The sequence below is a fragment of the Mustela nivalis genome (genome assembly GCF_964662115.1).
Source record: "Mustela nivalis genome assembly, chromosome: X".
Taxonomy (NCBI): domain Eukaryota; kingdom Metazoa; phylum Chordata; class Mammalia; order Carnivora; family Mustelidae; genus Mustela; species Mustela nivalis.
The window spans coordinates 55,270,682-55,290,888 of record NC_139040.1 but is presented as its reverse complement, the minus strand read 5'-3'; the positions used below and the strand labels follow the sequence as shown (position 1 = coordinate 55,290,888).

General features: G+C 36.2%; 1 protein-coding gene across 5 annotated transcripts in view; it reads right to left on the bottom strand.

The window, feature by feature from the left end:
* Positions 1 to 20,207, bottom strand: part of CHM (CHM Rab escort protein) — a 239,583-nt gene that overhangs the window by 60,772 nt on the left and 158,604 nt on the right. For 4 of the 5 annotated variants that reach the window (XM_082715969.1, XM_082715970.1, XM_082715971.1 and 1 more), the window contains 3 exons: positions 17,767 to 17,871; positions 16,017 to 16,080; positions 7,138 to 7,234 (listed from right to left, as the gene is read on the bottom strand). In XM_082715969.1, coding sequence (XP_082572095.1) covers positions 7,138 to 7,234; positions 16,017 to 16,080; positions 17,767 to 17,871 — 266 coding nt within the window. Of the gene's footprint in view, positions 1 to 7,137; positions 7,235 to 16,016; positions 16,081 to 17,766; positions 17,872 to 19,537; positions 19,576 to 20,207 lie in introns of all 5 variants that reach the window. The other variant, XR_014306871.1, reaches the window with a different exon arrangement.

Sequence of the window (20,207 nt, the reverse complement as noted above, 5' to 3'; positions counted from 1 at the left end):
TAGAAGAAATGGATAAATTCTTGGAAACATATAAACTACCAAAACTGAAACAGAAACAAACAGAAAATTGGAACAGAGTGATTACCAGCAACTAAAATTTAATCAGTAATCAAACAATTCCCAAAAAAGAAAAGTGCAGGACCAAATGGCTTCACAGGCAATTTCTACCAAACATTTACTTAAGAGTTAGTGCCTATTCCTCTCACGCTATTTCAAAAAATGGAAAAGGAAAACTTCCAGTTCATTCTTTGAGGCCAATATCACCCTGAGACTAAAATCAGATAAGGATACCACAAAAAAAGAAAACTACAGGGCAAAATCTATGATGAACATAGATGCAAAAATCCCCAACAAAATAATAGCAAATTGAATCTAACAATACATTAAAAAAATCATTTACCATGATCAAATGGGATTTATTTGTGGGATGTAAGGTAGTTCAATACTTGAAAATCAACTGAACTGATACATTAGGTCAATAAGAGAAAGAATACAAACCATATAATCATTTCAACAGAGAAAAAGCATTTGACAAAGTACAACATCTGTTCATGATAAAAACCCTCAACAAAGTAGGCATAAAGGAGACATACCTCGAGTTAATAAAAGCCTTATATGTAAAACCCACAGCAAACATCATAATGGTGAAAAACAGAGCTTTTCCCCAAAGATCAGGAATAACACAAGGATGTCCCCTTTCACCACTTACATTCAACACAGTACTACCTAGTCACAGAAATAAGATAACAAAAAGAAATAAAGGGCACCCAAATCTATAAGGAAGAAGTAATACTTTCACTATTTGTAGATGACATGATACTATATATGGAAAACTTAAAGACTGTACCTAAAACTACTAGAACTGATAAATGAATTCAAGAAAGTTGCAGGATACAAAGTCAGTATACAGAAATCTGTTGCATTTCTATACACCAATAATGAAGTAGCCAAAAGAGAAGTAAGAAAATGGTCCCAATTACAACTGCACCAAAAACAATGAAATATCTAGGAATAAACTTAACCAAAGACGTGAAAGAGTTATACTCTGAAAGAAATTGAAGACAACACAAACAAATGGAAAGACATGCCATGTTCATGGGTTGGAAGAACAAACATTGTTAAAATGTCTATACTACCCGAAGCATTCTACAGATTCAGTGCAATTCCTATTTTTTTTAAAAGATTTTATTTACTTTATTTGACAGAGATTACAAGTAGGCAGAGAGGCAGGCAGAGAGAGAGAGGAGGAAGCAGGCTCCCTGCTGAGCAGAGAGCCCAGTGCGGGGCTCCATCCCAGGACTCTGGGATCATGACCTGAGCCAAAGGCAGAGGCTTTAACCCACTGAGCCACCCAGGTGCCCCAGATTCCGTGCAATTCCTATCAAAATGCCAACAATATTTTTCATAGAAATAAGAATAATCCTAAAACTTGCAGAGAACCCACGAAAGATCCCAAATAGCCAAAGCAATCCTGAAAAAGACAAATAGAACTGGAGGTATCACAATTCCAGTTTTTAAATTATACTACAAAGCTATAGTAATCAAAACAGTATGGTCCTGGCATAAAAATAGACACATAGATCAATGGAACAGAAGAGCAAACCCAGAAATAAACCCACAATTATATGATGAATTAATCTTCAACAAAGCAGAGAAGAGTATCCAATGGGAAAAAGAGGGTCTCTTCAATAAACGGGGTTGGGAGAAGTACACAGTAACATGCAAAATAATGAAACTGGACCACTTTCTTAAACCATACACAAAACAAATTCAAAATGGATTAGAGACCTAAATATGAGACCTGAAACCATAAACATTCTAGAAGAAAACTCTCTGACACTGGTGGTAGCAACATTTTTCTATATACATTTCCCGAGGCAAGGGAAACAAAAACAAAAATGAACTACTGGGACTTTATCAAAATAAAAAGCTATTGCACGGTGAAGGGAACAATCAACAAAACTAAAAGGCAGCTTAAAGAATGGGAGAAGATAATCTGCAGATGACATATCTGATAAAGGGTTAGTATCCAATACGTACAGAATTTACTAAACTCAACACAGCAAACCCAAATAACCCAGTTAAGAAATAGGCAGAAGCCATGAATATACTTTTCCAAAGAAGAAAGAGATGGCCAACACACATGTGAAAAGATGCTCAACATCACTCACCATCATGGAAATGCAAATCAAAACCACAATAAGATATTACCTCACATCTGTTAGAATGGCTAAAATCAACAACACAAGAAAGAATAAGTGTTGACAAGGATGTAGAGAAAAAGGAACCCTCTTGAACTGTTGGTGATGTGTATTGGTGCAGCCATTGTAGAAAACAGTACAGTAGATTCCTCAAAAAGTTAAAAGTAGAACTTCCATGGGACCCAGCAATTACACTACTGGGTATTTACCCAAAGAATACAAAAACACTAATTCAAAGGAATACATGCACCACGGTATTTCTAGCACCATTGTTTTCAATAGCTAAGATATGGAAGCAGCACAAGTGTCCATCAATTGATAAACAGATATGATGTAGTATATATGTATATACACAATGGAATATTATTCAGTCAGTGAAAGAAATGAAATTATGACAACTGCAACAATATGAATATAGAGACTATAATGCTAAGTGAAATAAGTCAGAGAAAGAAAAATAGCATATGATTTCACACATATATGGAATTTATGAAACAGAATAGACAAGCAAAGGGGAAAGAGAGACAAGGTAAGAAACAGACTATTAACTAAAGAGAACAAACTGATGGTTACCAGAAGGGATATGGGTTGGGGGGATGGGTGAAATATGTGATAGGGATTAAGGAGTATAGTTGCTGTGATGAGCACTAGATGATGTATGGAAATGACAGATCACAATACTGTACACTGGAAACAAATATAACACTGTATACTAATTATCTGGAATTAAAATAAAAAATAAGAAGAAAAGATGAATGGTATGACTTAGATTTTGTTTAATTTGTTGAGACTTCTATTGTGACCCAATATTTGATCTGTAGTGGAGAATGTTCCATGTACACTTGAAAAGAAGATATATTCTGCTGTTTTAAGATGGAATGTTCTGAATACATTGGTTAAATCCACCTGGTCCAGCGTGTCATTCAAAGCCATTGTCTCCATGTTTGTTTTCTGTTTGGATGATCTGTCCATTGAAGTACATATGGTGTTTTAAGTCTTCTACTATTATCATGTTACTACTGATTAGTTCCTTTATGTTTGTTATTAACTGTTTCATATATTTGGGCGCATAAATACTTATAACTGTTATATCTTCTTGTTAGAGTGTCCCTTTATTATTATATAATGTCCTTGTCTCTTGTTACAGTCTTGTTTGTCTACGTACTGCTACTCTGGCTTTCTTTTGACATCCCTTTGCTGGATAAATGTTTCTCCATCCCCTCACTTTTAATCTGAAGTTTCAGTAGAGACCATGGCAGGATCCTGGATTTTTACCCCTCTCCAGCAGTAATGAGACACTGGAGTCTTGTCAGAGGAGGACTAATGGAGAGTCAGGTCTCCCTCCCACCACTGCCTGAGTAATGAAACCATACCCCTCCTCCCATTGTGTCAACAAAGACCAGGTGGGGAGCAGTAACAAGGCAATCCTGTGCTCTCCCTATCCATAATGGAAATCAGTGGAGGCCTACTAGACAGCATACACTATAATCACTCTGCAGTAATGAGCAAGTTCTCCAACTTCCAGGCGCCAGCAGAGGGCAAGTGGGGACTGCCACCTTCCTGGCTAACAAGGTAGCACCATTTTCCCCCACCAGAGCAGTGTCAGAGGAGGCCTGCTAAAACACAGTAAGATCCAAGTCTCACTACAGAATAATTAAAATGCCCAGGTAGCAATCCAAAACTACTCATTATATCAAGAAATAGGAAAACCTCAATTTGAATGAAAAAAGACAATCAACAGATGGCAACAGGACACAGCTGTTGGAGTTAAGTAAGATTTAATGCAGCCATCATAAAAATGCATTAGTGAGCAATTATAAACCTGCTGGAAACAAATGAAACAAGAGACAATCTCTGGAAAGAAAGGGAAAACCTCAGCATATAGGAGATTTAAATGACAACCAAATGGAAATTTTTGAACTGGAAAATACAATAGTTAAATTTTAAAAAGCCCTCAGTGGATGGGTTCAACAGAATGGAATGGACAAAGGGAAGAATCCATGAACCTGAAAGTAGAACCACGGAAATGACACAATATAAAATGAAGAAATTGGCCTACATAAAAATGAACAGAAACACACATCACTTGGGCTCTTCATAAAAATGAACAGAAGCACACAGTTTGGGCTCTTCTTACTCTTTGTACTGGCTTATTATTATTACTACTTTGGCTATACTCCTTTGTATAATCCATTGTCCCCAGCATGATGCATTCTTCTTAATAGGTATAATAAGTATTTTTGAATTAAAAAAATGAACAGAGCCTCAGAGACATGTGGAATAATAGTGAAAGTTCTAATAGCCATGTCACATGAGTCCCAGAAGAGGAGGAGAAAGAAGATAAGCCTGAAAAGTATTCAGAGAAAAAAAAAGGATGAACATTTCCCGAATTTGGCAAAAAGACACAAACCTGCAAATTCAAGAGGCTGCATAAATATTTAACAGAATAATTCCAAAGAAATCTATGCCAAGACACATCACATTAAAGCTTTTAAAAATTAAAGACTAAGAAAAATCTTGAAAGCAGCCTGGGGTGGGGGGAACACATTACCTACAGTTGAAAAGCAATTCAAATAGAGTAGATTTCTCATTAGAAACCATGGAGGCCAGAAAGAAGTACAGCTTATCATGGACTACTACTCAGCAATAAACAGGAATGTACTATAGATGCATGCAGCAAGTTGGGTGAACCTTAAGAAAATTTTACTGAGAAAAAAAAAAAAAAAACAACCCTCAAATGATTACTGTTTTAAATAAAAATAAGAAAAAATTTTAAAAAGAAGAAAAAAAATAAAAAAGAAAAACAAAGATTACCTATTATAGGATTCATTCTGGTCAAAATGACAAAATTACTGAGAGAGAAAACAGATTAGTGGTTGCCTGGGATTAGATGGCTGATGTGGGGAGGGAGGGATGTAGCTATGGCTATAAAAAGGCAATACAAGGGATGCTTGTGGTAATGGTCACAGGAATCTATACATGTGATAAAATCATATATGAACATTATAACAATGTCAAACTCTAGGGTTTTGATATTGTGCTACAATTTGGTAGAACTACTGGAAGAAACTGGAAGAAGGGTACATGGGAATTCTCTGTACTACCTTTGCAAATACCTATGTATCTATAATTGTAAAATTAAAAAAAAAACTATAAACTTTGAACCAATAATTCCACTCAAAGAAGTTTTAAAAAAATAATGAAATTTTACAAGTATTTATTAGATTGGCTTTTTTTATAGGACTATGAAGTATAAATTTTCTCTTAATCTCAACCACATGGGATTAAATAAAAACAATATACCCACAACCACTGAAAATATCATAGACATGCAAAAGATTTCTGTAGTATTAAGCCTTTTTAAAAAGCAGATTATAAAACAATATATAAAACAGTACTGCATATTTATGGAAATATGTATGTATATACATGTAAAAAGCAATATAAAAAAATACACACCAAGTGTTCATCATCTATGGGTAGAAGGATTACAGTAATTTTACTTTTCTTTTTTACATCTTTCAAACTGTGAATAGTGAGTATGTATTATTAGACTGGGCATACAAAAATATTTCATACAGAAAAATAAAATAAATTTATAAAAAGAAATTTACAAAATATTCACAAACAAATAAATGTAATTAAAAAAAAAGATGAGTGCAGTTTTATATTTAAGAAACTAACACAGGTAAAAAGACATGAAAAAAACTTGTTAAGGTAATAGGGAACAATAATGATAATAATAATGATAAAGATAACCATCATGGTAAACATTTACTTAATTCACAAATCACTGTAAAAGGTAGAAAACCACCAGTGAGCTACTTTTCAAAATGAAATTTAGGATTACAGCAATAAGGGACATGTTTTCTTCACTTTCCTTGCTGGCAACAAGCTTCCAATTCTCTCTGTTTAACCACATTTCTGACATCTTTTAGTAAGTAATAGTTTTACACTTGAAAACAGGCATGCTTTCATTGACTATGCCAAACCAGATTAGTCTTCTGTTTCTCATAATTCATGTAACAGTTTGAATAAAACTTAACATAAATTTACAGCATTCTAAATAATCTAGTTAATGACATTGTTGTTTCCTTCCTATGAATCTCTATAGTGCACTATTTGTTGGTTCCTCTCATGATACTTTCATATTCTGCCTCTTACAGCTACTTCTTTGTTTCTCTTATCTGTCCCACCAGATGGAGTCCCCTAAGGTCAGGCCTATCTCATACTCATCTTTACCTATCCTGAAATGTCTAGCAGAATACACTGCACACAGTTAATATTATCTTGTTCTATTAGGTGTGCATTAAGATTATGAACATTTCAAATCAGGCATGCAACCCTCTGTTTTTTTGTAATCCCTATAGTACATAGTTTAGGTCTAGGCATAATGATATCCAACGTATCCTTGCTGATTTCTATTTAGTGAAACACCTTTGAGAAATATGTTCTACAAGGCATGGTATCTGACAGTGTTAGAGACAGAAATTTTGATACATATTGGTAAAAGAACATAAAGTGTTACCGAACTTTAGACTCATAAAAAAATAGAGAATTTACATATGGCAGAAGTTCATAAACTGGATTAAGATTTCTGAGGAAAAACAAAGAAGAATAATAGCAGTAAAGAAAATAAATTTTGTGAAAGTATGTTTCTAATAAGCTTAAGTAAAGTTACAGAAAGAACTATAAAGTCACAGAAATTCTTTCACTAGAAGGATTATAAATTATGCCTATGGAGAACCAGCCACAAAAATGATTAGAGGCAAAGCAATAAAATGACTTACTTTATAAACATAAAATGTGTGAACAAAGAATGTGAATAAAAAATATATGGCAAAACTCTAACCAGAACCCAGACAACTTTATCAGTGGCTGCCCCCTTTTACTTCCTAAACAAGCATACAAAACAAATGGATTCTACTGTGCTTACATGTGCCTTTCATGCATGTCATTGTTGAAGGACACAACTCAATGACTCGAACAGCAAAAGTTCCTGGTTCCTCTCCTGGTACTGTCAAAATGGAAATCTAAAAGTGTAAACAAAATATTAGACATAGCTGGTAGATCTCATTTTCATTCTTCTATCATTAGAGTGTAGTTAACTTTCAAATTGAGTTGTCCTTTTTCAAACTCCACTGATGTATGAAAAAATAATTTTTAAGGGTCTAACTTAGAACAGAATTTGAAACATGTAACATGAACATATGTCCAAACATCGAGTATCTGCATTATTTATATACTTATATATAATATATATTACATTCATATAATTCAGAAAATAAATACTTCAAATATCTTTAATATTTAATTCTTCACTTATTTTCAAAGGATTCATTTATGACTTACTATTTCTGCATTATATATACTTCAGTATTTGAAAACAGATATTATATCAATTTTGATTATTCATAATGGCTAAAAGCAGATATAGAGTACTAAAATCTTAAAATGTTACAAATCCCAAAGATAATGAAATAATAGATCAACATATACCAAAATACAGCTGCACTATATACCAAAATGTTTCAAAATGAAGGTCTTCAAATTAATTTAAAGACTCCATTAATAAAATTAGAAACCCAGCATTTACAGTAAAGTTGAAAATTGTTTTTCAGTAATGTTTATTGATATGCAGTATGTGATATGCTATAGGCACTACTAATATATTACATGGCTTTATACTCACAACTTTAAATGACCATCAGTCAATGTTTCTCTATAAAACTTAAAGTTTCAATATTAATTCTCAATAATCTTCAATCTGAGGAAACTATATCCCCTCACATATAAAACACTTGCCAAAAAGTAAAACCCTATTTATACTTTTATTTATGAGCTCTATATTTTGATGTCACACTGATAGCCCAACACAGGAAAGGCCTACAAGTTCTCAAAACAGAAATTCTTTTGATAACCCTGACTATTCTATTACTATCATACTTCTCATAAGTACATTTTTGGGTTTAATATGGCTCAAAAACTGAGTTCCCCATATTCCTCTTGACTTCCTTTTTCTACTGGCTGTCCATGATATAGAATGTTGTACTTTAAAGGGAAGAGCCAAAAAAACATGTATCTAGTTGTACAATACTTATCAAATGAATATGACTAAAAACATGCACATAACTGGAAAGGTATCTTAGGGACTGCACCAACATGGAAATTCAAGCATACTACATTTTATTGCACTTCACTTTACTGCACTCTGCAAATACTATGTACTTTTTTTTCTCTTACAAATTGAAGGCTTGGGGCGCCTGGGTGGCTCAGTGGGTTAAAGCCTCTGCCTTCAGCTCAGGTCATGATCTCAGGGTTCTGGGATCAAGCCCCCAAGCCCCACATAGGGCTCTCTGCTCAGCAGGGAGCCTGCTTCCCGCACCCACCCCGCCTCTCTGTCTACTTATGATCTCTGTCAAATAAATAAATTTAAAAAATCAAAAAAAATTGAAGGCTTGTAGCAACCTTGCATTGAGCAAGTCTGTTGATTTTTTCCAACAGCATTTTGTTCACTTCATGTCACATTTTGGTTAATTCTCATAATATGACAAACCTTTTCATTATTATATTTGTTATGGTGATCTGGGATCACATATCTTTGATGTTATTATTGTAATTGTTTAGGGGCTCCATGAACTGTGCCCAAATAGAATAGCAAATTTAATTGATAAATGTTTTGTGTGTTCTGACTGTTCCACCAACCAACCATTCCCCAGTCTATACCCTCTCCTGGGGCCTCCCTATTCCCTGAGACACAGTGCTACTGAAATTAGGCAAATTAATAACCCTATAATGGCCTCTAAGTATTCAAAGGAAAGGAGGGTCACACATCTCCCATTCTAAATCAAAAGCTAGAAATAATTAAGCTTAGTGAAAAAGGCACACTGAAAGCCAAGATAGGCCAAAAGCTAGGTCTCTTGTGCCAAACACCCAAGTGGTAAATGCAGAGGGAAAGTTCTTGAAGTAAATTAAAAGTACTACTCCAATGAACGTAAGAATGATAAGAAAGGGAAACCGCCATATTGCTTATATGGAGAGAAGTTTAAGGGGTCTCGATCAAACTAGCTAAAACACTCCCTAAGCCAAAGCCTAATCCAGAGCTAGGCCCTAACTCTTTTTAATTCTATGAAGGCTGAGAGAGGTGGGAAAGTTACAGAAAAGTTTGAAGCTTAGCTAAGGTTGGCTCATTAGGTTTAAGGGAAGAAGCCATTTCCATAAAGGATTGCAAGCTGACATCCCAAATACTGACACAGAAGCTGCAACAAGTTATCCAGAAAATGTAACTAAGATAATTCATGAATGTGGCTACACTAAAGTACAAATTTTCCAGGTAGACCAAATAATCTTCTATCGGAAGAAGATGTTATCTAGGGCTTTCATAGCTAGAGAAAAGTCAAGACCTGGTTTCAAAGTTTCAAAGGACAGGCTGATTCTCTTGTTAAAGGCTAATGCAGCCCGCAACTTCAAGTTGAAGGCAATGCTCATTTATCATTAAAATAATCCTAGGGCCTTTAAGATTTACTACTCTCCCTGTGCTCTGTAAATGGAACAACAAAGCCTGGATGATAACACACAGTTTACGAGTATTTTAAGGCCACTGTTGAGACCTACTGCTCAGAAAAGATTGCTTTTAAAATATGAATATTCACTGACAATGAACCTGGTCATCCAAGAGTTCTGATGATGATGTACAAGAATAATGTTCTCATGCCTGCTAACACAACATATTTTCTGCAGCTTATGGATCCGGGAGTAATTGTGACTTTGCCATAGATAGTGATTCTTCTGATGGATCTGAGCAAAGTAATCTGAAAACCTTCTAGAAAGGATTCACTATTCTGAATGTCATTGAAACCATTCATGATTCATAGGAAAAGGGCAAAATATCAACATTAATAGGAGTTTGGTGGAAGCTGATTCCAACCCTCATGAATGACTTTGAGGGTTTCAAGATTACAGTGGAGAGCCTCTGGAACAAATAATCCAATCAAGAAATGGGCAGAGGACATGAACAGACATTTCTGCAAAGAAGACATCCAGATGGCCAACAGACACATGAAAAAGTGCTCCATATCACTCGGCATCAGGGAAATACAAATCAAAACCACAATGAGATATCACCTCACACCAGTCCGAATGGCTAAAATCAACAAGTCAGGAAATGACAGATGCTGGCGAGGATGCGGCGAAAGGGGAACCCTCCTACACTGTTGGTGGGAATGCAAGCTGGTGCAGCCACTCTGGAAAACAGCATGGAGGTTCCTCAAAATGTTGAAAATAGAACTGCCCTATGACCCAGCAATTGCACTATTGGGTATTTACCCTAAAGATACAAATGTAGTGATCCAAAGGGGCACATGCACCCGAATGTTTATAGCAGCAATGTCCACAATAGCCAAACTATGGAAAGAACCTAGATGTCCATCAACAGATGAATGGATCAAGAAGATGTGGTATATATACACAATGGAATACTATGCAGCCATCAAAAGAAATCAAATCTTGCCATTTGCGACAACATGGATGGAACTAGAGCGTATCATGCTTAGCGAAATAAGTCAAGCAGAGAAAGACAACTATCATGTGATCTCCCTGATACGAGGAAGTGGTGATACAACATGGGGGCTTAAGTGGGTAGAAGAAGAATCAATGAAACAAGATGGAATTGGGAGGGAGACAAACCATAAGTGACTCTTAATCTCACAAAACAAACTGAGGGTTGCTGGGGGGAGGGGGGTTGGGAGAAGGGGGTGGGATTATGGACATTGGGGAGGATATGTGCTTTGGTGAGTGCTGTGAATTGTGTAAACCTGGTGATTCACAGACCTGTACCCCTGGGGATAAAAATACATGTTTATAAAAAATAAAAAATTAAAAAAAAAATAAATAAAAAAAATTTAAAAAGTTTGTTAATAAAAAAAAAATTACAGTGGAGGAAGTAACTTCAGATGTGGTGGAAATAGCCACGCAACTGGAATTAGAAGTGAAACTTGAAGAAGAAGGGGCTAACTGGCTATATAATCTCATGATAAAACTTTAATAAATGAGGACTTGCCACTCAAGGATGAGTAAAGAAAGTACTTCTTGAGATGGAATCTACTTCTGACAATGATGCTGTGAAGAATGTTGAAACAACAACAACAGATTTAGATATGACATAAACTTAGTTGATAAAACAGATTTTGATGGGACTGACTCCAATTTTCAAAGAATTTCTACTGTGGGTAAAATGCCATCAAAAAGCACTATATGCTAGAGAAACCATTCATGAAAGAAGAGTGAATTGATGCAGAAAAGATTATTGTTGTCTTATTTTAAGAAACTGTCACAGTCACACAAACCTTTAACAATCTCCACCCTGATTAGTCAGCAACCATCAACGTCAAGACAAGACACTCCACAAGCAAAAAAGATTACAATTCACCAAAAGTGCAGATGATGGTTAGCACTGTTTATAAAAAGTATTCAATTAAGTTCATTTTTTTAGATATAATGCTATACTGGACACTTAATAAACTATAGTATAGTGTAAACATAACTATTATATATATGCACTGGGAAACCAAAAAATCACGTGACTTGGTTTACTGTGACATTTGCTTTACTGCGGTGGTCTGGAACTACACTCACAGTATCTCTGAGATATGCCTATATTTCTTTTGTTTCCTATAACCATCAAGTCTAATTTTTAAAAGTTTATAATCAGCAATCCCCTTCTGTGTCCTGAACTGAGAAGGTACTGCCTTAAATCTCATAAAGATTAATAAAGCCATCAAAAGGGAATTCCCTTAATCCTCTAATACCACTTTCATAAAATTTATCTAAACTTACACCTATTCTTTCCTCTCTTTAAGCCTCATTACATATGCTTCCAAAATTTTAAAAAAAGGAAAAAAAACATGTAGGAAACAAAGAAAAGCATACCAAATGTATATTTTAGACTGCTCATTCTAATAGCTCTGTGGAGGCTAGATCTGAAGGAGTTAAGATGAAAGGCAGAACAAGTTAGAAGGCAAAAATAATGAGGTCCAGAACAAGAGCACTGAGAATAAGGACTTAGAAGAAAAACAGATTGTAGCAACTTCTAGAAAGTACAATGAGAGGACCTGGAGGCTCAGGAGATAGCAGAGATGAGAGGAAGAAGTTGTTAGCTAGAAGTTTGTCAGTGCTTTTCATCAAGGCAGGGAGCACTGGATGAGTAGTTTTGAGAGGGAAGATGGTGAGTTCAGCTTGGAGTATGTTCAGTTTGAGGTGCTTTTGAAACACGTGTCCAGCAGGAAGTTTGGCCAGCTTTCCTGGGAGATACAGAAATGGCTGTCACCAACATTTAAGCAGAGTTAGAATCATGAGAGTATATGAAGTCAAGCAGCAAGTACGCACAGAGCAAGAGATAATGTGGGCTGAAATAAGAACCCTGAGGAGCCCCAACACTTAAGAGGAGGACAGAACCCACAAAAGAAGCAGAGAGGGAATATCCAGAGAGTCATGAGGAGAACCAGGAGGGCAGTATCATGGAAGCCCAAAAAGGGAATAACCAACATTGCTAAATGTACCATGAAAGACCAATAGACAAAAACCAAAAAACGTCCTGTGGTCCTAACCATTATAAAGCTTTTAAAAACCTAGCAAGAAAAATTGTGGTAGCAATGTGGAGATAGAAGAAAGGCCTAGAAATGAATGAGAGGTAAAGAGCTGGAGGAGGCAAGTATAGATATTGTCTTGAAAATGCTGACAAAAACAGGTGAGAGACTGGATACAATTAGAGATGGGGGCAAAGTCAAAGGAGAATTTGTTTCTTGTTTTTGTCTTTTTAATTTTTTTTTTGAACCAGAACGTACTAGTACATGTGTATAGGTTAAGGGGAAGGTACCATTAGCAGGGAATGCCTGAAGACACAGGAGAGGGAGCAAACATATAGGGTGGGTGTGTGTGAGTGCATGTGTGTGCGTGCGCACGTGTGCTTGTGCGTGCACGTATGCTTGTGCATGCCAAGACCATCTGTGAAAGGGACTGCTGGCCTTAGACAAGGAGGGGAGCCTCCTCATTAGTCTCATGGTACTTGTACATGAGTTGTGCATGCTGGGGCGAAGGTCAAGGGCCACTGTGCTTAGTAGGTGGCCCTGCTTTTCGCAGTGAAGTGGGGGTGAGGTGAAAGAGCTGAGAGAAGGTGGGTAAAATAGTAAAGATTTGGATTAGGCACTGAGGGGAAAGGGAGAGGGAGCCGTGTGAGGTCAGTGGAAAAACTAACTGGTAATAAGCATTGAGGGTCCAGATGAATGAGGCTGGCAACCCTGACTCTGTGGCAGTGCCAGTCTGTCTGGTTGTGTGGTTTGCTCAAGTATCCGACTATAATCCAAATATAGATTATAGTCTCATCTAGGGACAGGGTTATCCTCTGTGGGCACAGTGGAAGAACATGGCTACATGGGAATTGAAGGTATTGGGGAAGGACAGTTGAGAAGATTAACCATGGGGTCTAGGACATGGAAAAGGAAGAGGACAGAAGGAAGCTGGGAAACTTGGAGGAAAAAGAGAGGACAAGGAATCATAGGTCTCTTAACAAGTCAGTGAGTAGACTGGGTGAGGGTGAGAATGGAAAAGCTGAAAGAATAGGGCCAGATTAATGCCACTGTATACCCATAACCTCCAGACTCAACTGGGCCATTAATGCTGTGCAGCCAGCCATTTGACCATGAGACAGGTCACTCTCCAACTCTTCACGGTTATTACTATATATACCCTTCCTTGAGCTTTGACTTGTTAAGCACTCTTATGTGCTCATTCTCAGGAGATAACCTCACTTTGTAATTTAAAGAGTAAATGGAGGGGCACCAGGTTGGCTCAGTTGGTTAAGTGGCTGCCCTTGACTTGGGTCCTAATCCTGGCATCCCGGGATTGAGTCCTGAGCCAGACTCCCAGCTCAGCAAGGAGTCTGCTTCCCCTTCTCTCTCTGCGCCCCCCCAACCCTGTTCCTTTTCTCTCTCTTGCTCACTGTCAAATAAATTAAAACTTAAAAAAAAAAAAGAGTAAGTGGATCCTATCAGATGGGAACCCTCAGACCTACAAACAGTCCCACATTCACCCTCTTATTTGAAGGTGTCTTACATCCCATCTAAGGGCAATGCTTTTTACCTGTTCTCTGAATCCCAACCTCTCCAGCCTTTACCTGGACCTTGCTGCATTAATTGTCTTCCTTTTCTCTTTGTATCTTCAGCCTTTCCTTACCTCTCTACTAGCTCCACTGCATCAGCTGAAATATAGACAATATCTTTTCAAGAAAAGCCCTATTCACTTCCACATCTCTCTTCAGCAATCACTTCCTCTGTCCTACTCTTCACAGTTCCGCTTCTACAGAACTGTCTTAATATTTTCTACTCACTTTAATGCCTCCCTGTCATTCTTGAACACACTCACAAGGCTTAGAGTTTATTGAAATACACAGACAAGTTAACTGGCAACTACAGGACAGTGAGATGAGCACCACAATAGCTGCTGTAGCAGTCCTTGCTCACACCTGCCATGCTTAACTATAGCTATTATTTATCTATCTATATCTGTATCTTCCAGACTGCAAGCTATGAGGGCAGAGATGATATCATGGTTAGCACTGTCTTCAGACATCAGCACACTGGATGGCATGTAAAAGACATTCATTGTTTACTGAATGATTAAAGTGAATTATTTATGCTCATATGTATAGCAAACATTTGTTTTATATACCAAAAATCTTCTAACTTAAGGAATTTTGGGAACCTATTTTTAGCAGTAGCATATAGAAAAGGTCTCAGAGTCATACTAAGTAAGCTGATTTTATCAGTTACTGTGTAATATGATTAGGAGAAGGGGGTTGGTCTACTTCTTTTAAGAATTCAGACTGAGGAAAAACCATAGGTATAAAGACATTCCTATAGTAAGGAAGATATGTACAAATGACATATCAGTAAGGAAAAGAAGAGGGTACTGAAAGGAACAATGGTGATGAGGAAACAGAACCAGAAATGTATGCTGGTACTCATTCACACCAGGCCTAATGGTGAGCTTACCACCACTATTCTAGGGTTGGTTACCATAAAGCCTTTTCCTCTAAGAGTTTTAAAGATTTTTTTTTAATTTATTTATTTGACAGACAGATCACAAGTAGGCAGAGAGGCAGGCAGAGAGAGAGAGGAGGAAGCAGGCTCCCCACTGAGCAGAGAGCCCAATGCGGGGCTCGATCCCAGGACCCTGGGATCATGATCTACGCCGAAGGCAGAGGCTTTAACCCACGGAGCCACCCAGGTGCCCCCATCTAAGAGTTTTAAATGTATTCTCTCTGGGGATTCTCTTTTTCTTCCCAAAACAATGTATTTTCAACTTCACAGAATAGCTGTCAAAAACTAGGATTTAGTCCAACTTTCATAGAATAAAAATATTATAAAAAATGTATTTGTCCTGCTGGAAGGAAATACTTAAGAAGCTAAGATTATTACAGAATTGACATTATGTATTTTTTAAAAAATGCATTAAGGGGCGCCTGGGTGGCTCAGCGGGTTGAGCCTCTGCCTTCAGCTCAGTTCACGATCCCAAGGTCCTGGGATCGAGCCCTGTATTGGGCTCTCTGCTCAGTGGGGAGCCTGCCTCCCCATCTCTCTCTGCCTGCCTCTCTGCCTACTTGTGATCTCTGTCAAATAAATAAATAAAATTTTTTAAAAATTGCATTAAATGCATTAGTGCATACAGTTTAATAATTTTATTTCACCAATATTAATTTATACATAATACCATGTAGATTAGGTTAGCAACATTTATTAAAAAGTACAGGACTAAAATTACCTGTTGATCTGAATCCGTTTTTAGTACAGATCTATCTGTAATCAGGACTGACCTGGAGATCTGCCTGTAATGCACAAAACAGTTAATCAGTGATTTTCCACAGGTAAGTTTCATTTATAGTTATATAACTATAAGAAGGTATATTTCAAAGATTTAAGTCATGATAAAAGTGTTGCCTCATCAAGCCAAGCCAAGCTCTGCTTTAATCTTTTCTTGGCTTATTGAAGGGAGGATATTGTGAGGGCATCTGGGTAGCTAAGAGTCTAGTCAACAAAACCAAAAGACAACCAACATAATGGGAGAAGATATGTGCAAATGACATATCAGATAAAGGATTACTATCCAAAATCTATAAAGAACTTATCAAACTCAACACCCAAAACACACATAATCCAATCAAGAAATGGGCAGAAGATATGAACAGACATTTCTACAAAGAAGACATCCAAATGGCCAGCAGACACATGAGAAAGTGCTCACTATCACTCAGCATCAGGGAAATACAAACCAAAACCTCAATGAGATACTACCTCACACCAGTCAGAATGGCTAAAATTAACAAGTCAGGAAACAATAGATGTTGGTGAGGTTTCAGAGAAAGGGAAACCCTCCTACACTGTTGGTGGGAATGCAAGCTGGTGCAGCCACTCTGGAAAACAGCATGAAGGTTCCCCAAAAAACTGAAAACAGAGCTACCCTATGACCCAGCAATTGCACTACTGGGTATTTACCTCAAAGATACAAATGTAGTGATATGAAGAGGCATCTGCACCCGAATGTTTACAGCAGTAATGTCCACAATAGCCAAACTATGGAAAGAGACTAGATATCCATCAACAGATGAATGAATAAAGAAGATGTGGTATATATATGTGTGTATGTATATATATGTGTGTGTGTGTATAAAATAGAATACTATGCAGCCATCAAAAAATGAAATCTTGACATTGGCAATGACATGGATTGAACTAGAGGGTATTATGCTAAGCAAAGCAAATCAGAGAAAGACAATTACATGATTTCACTAATATGTGGAATTTGAGAAACAAGACAGAGGATCATAGGGGAAGAGAGGAAAAAATGAAACAAGACAAAATCAGAGAGGGAGACAAACCAAAAGAGACTGTTAATCTCAGGAAACAAACTGAGGGTTGCTGGAGTTAAGAGGGGTGGGAGGGATGGGGTGGCTGGGTGATGGGACTTTGGGGAGGGTATATGCTATGGTGGGCACTGTGAACTGTGTAAGACTGATGAATCACAGACATGTACTCCTCAAACAAATAATACATTGTATGTTAATTAAAAAAATGAAAATACAAAAAAAAGAGTCTGCCTTCTCCTTAGGTCATGATCTTGCATGGGGCTCCTTGCTCAGCAGGGAGTCTGCTTCTCCCTCTCCTTCTGCCCCTCTTCCTGCTTGTGTGTGTGCATGCACATGCTTTCTCTTGCTCTCTCAAATAAATAAAATCTTGGGGAAAAAAAAAGGAAAGGCGGATATGTGACCTGCAGACCAACCCCAGCGGATGCAGTGGAGTCAAAATTAGATGCCTCCCCTACAACCAGACTCTGGATATATATGTATATACATCTATCTATATACATATATATAGATAGATATTGGATATGTCTTTGGTTTAGTACACATTTGCAACTAACTTGAAGAACACAGTCATACAGAAGTGTCAATATAATCACACAGATAAATTTTCCAATGTTTCACCTTTCCTTGGACAGTGGAGGGTTGACTTACCGGTATTGTACATGTGAGCATGTGTTCTCAGAAAAGTAACTGTCCTCCACAAGGAAATGCTTAGAGATTATTCTCTGACCAAACTGATCTATGATTGCTTTACATCTATAAAGAAGAAAAACATAGGAGACAAAATTTCTCATTAATGATTACACAACTGAAAAATAAACATAGTCATCTACAATTTTGAATCTGAAACCAATTTCTTGGAAGACAAACTTCAAAACAGTATAAGATTTCACATTTTGACATAAAACTGACACTAAATTATAGATTATATATTCTTTTTGCTACCGTGAAATCTTTAAGCTACAAGCATAAAATTTAAATATTTATTTTGAATACCATTAATAAGAATTAAGTTAGTATAAGTATTACAGTATAAGCATAAGCTTTCTAATGTTTAGGAACATAGAAGCATTTCTTTTGTTTAGAAAACAGGATTTTTTCCCCTTAACAGATCTAAGAAAAGGAGAGTAAAGTTGATTAAGTATCTTGTTATATCATCACAGTCTGTAAAAGTCACTAAAGCCTTTTTATTTTTGTTAAGTGTTGCTTTCTCTTTTGTTCAAGAATAGCCATCTGGTCACACATGTGATAATGTTTTAAATGAGTAAAAAAGGAGGGATAAAGCTTCTTTTAATAAGTTTCTACTTTACTTCAAAGGATGATCACAAAAATATTTCTTTCAAGTGCTATTTCTAAATAGGGAAAACACTTATGCATAGACACTATCAGGTCTCTGTCATGTGATATGTGTTAGGACAATGAATTATATGGAACCCCCCCATTGACCTTCTTTCAATGTGTCTAGATAAAAGGATGAAAATTAGAATCCATCTCCTTACAGAGCCACAAGTTATAAATGTACTTTATAGGGCTCATTATCCAAACTAATGGACTAAGGGCAACATCCTTGAAATGGACTTACCAGCACTGACAAAGCCAGTATGCAGTATTTCAGAAATGGTATGCAAATGACTGCATGTTTGCCGTATCTTTTTGTCATGAAAAATATCACAGCTTACTTTTGTCACAGCTTCTCCTCTTGAGATCAGAATTATTTTATTAGAAATACATTTGTATGTTACTCCTCATAATATGCAAGCAAATAGTTTCAAATTTATATAATATTTTAAATATATTGATATAAATTAAAATATGCTATAGCACTCTAAAAATAAGGCAAATAAGAGATATTTACCAGGCATAAAAGCATTAAAAATAAAATAATGAACACCCAAGACCAACAATAAGAGGAATTTAATGTGTATTTCCTAATGTAATGTGTAATGTATAATTCCTAATATGTGCTTATTCTTGAATAAATGACTGGCCACTGTTGTCAGTACAGACTGTGATATCTCATGATGTTAGATATACATAATACATATTTTAACCAGTCACATATTAATACATGTTATATTACATTATTATTTATGTGATTTTTTCCCATCTCACCTCCAGTTCCTTTGTCTTTCTCAGTTATGTTTCTATTGCATATGCCCTTATATTTCATTGAACTAGAGGTTTGCCTTATAAAATAGTTAACTAAATAGATAAAAGGTATTTATACCTAATACAGTATTTTCCAAAATTATTATTTAAAAACTGAAACGGTAAGTTACTTACTCAGTATCCTGTTTTAATACATTCACATACAATTTAAAACACAAGGCACTTTTGGCAATGGAGAAGAGAAATCTGCTGATACATAATTAAACACTGATCCCTATTTTTCCTGGAAGTACTAACAAAGCCTTTTTCTTACCTTTAAGTCAGAAACTATAGAAGTCAAGAGGGAATAATCTGGGCAGAAAAAAAGAGGGTGTTATAATATAATCTATATCTTGATAGGGATTTGGGTTATTCAGATTTATCATTTATCAAAACTCAGCTACTGAGCACTTAAAATTTGGGCACTTCACTGTATGTAAATTTTACAACAAAAAAAAGGCTATAACTAAATATTAAACTCTTAATGATAGGCATGCCAAGATATTTAGGGGAAATTGTACTGATATTTGGAATTTACTATGAAATTCTTAAGAAAGATGAACAGACGGAAAGAGAAATAAATATCTGGGTAAATACATGATTAAGCAAGTAATATATGAAGATGTTCGTTGTAGAATCTAGGTTGTAGATATACAAATTCTCATACTGAAATTCTCTTAACATTGCTGTAGATTTGAAAATTTTCATCATAAAATGTTGGAATAAAATTGATGGGGCTGGGGGAGTGGTGTTACTATAAATCCTGGACTCCAGTCTAAGTCTTTGCAAAGAACTCCTAGTTAAATAAACCACACCATTAAACCTGGCCCTCAAGCTAGTGGATACCTTCTTGTTTTGTAGGCTTCCAAACACTAACAGGGCTGCTTCAGTGGTAGCTTGGTGACTGGTAGAAATTGGTTTCAGAAGCTATGGTACCTAGAAAG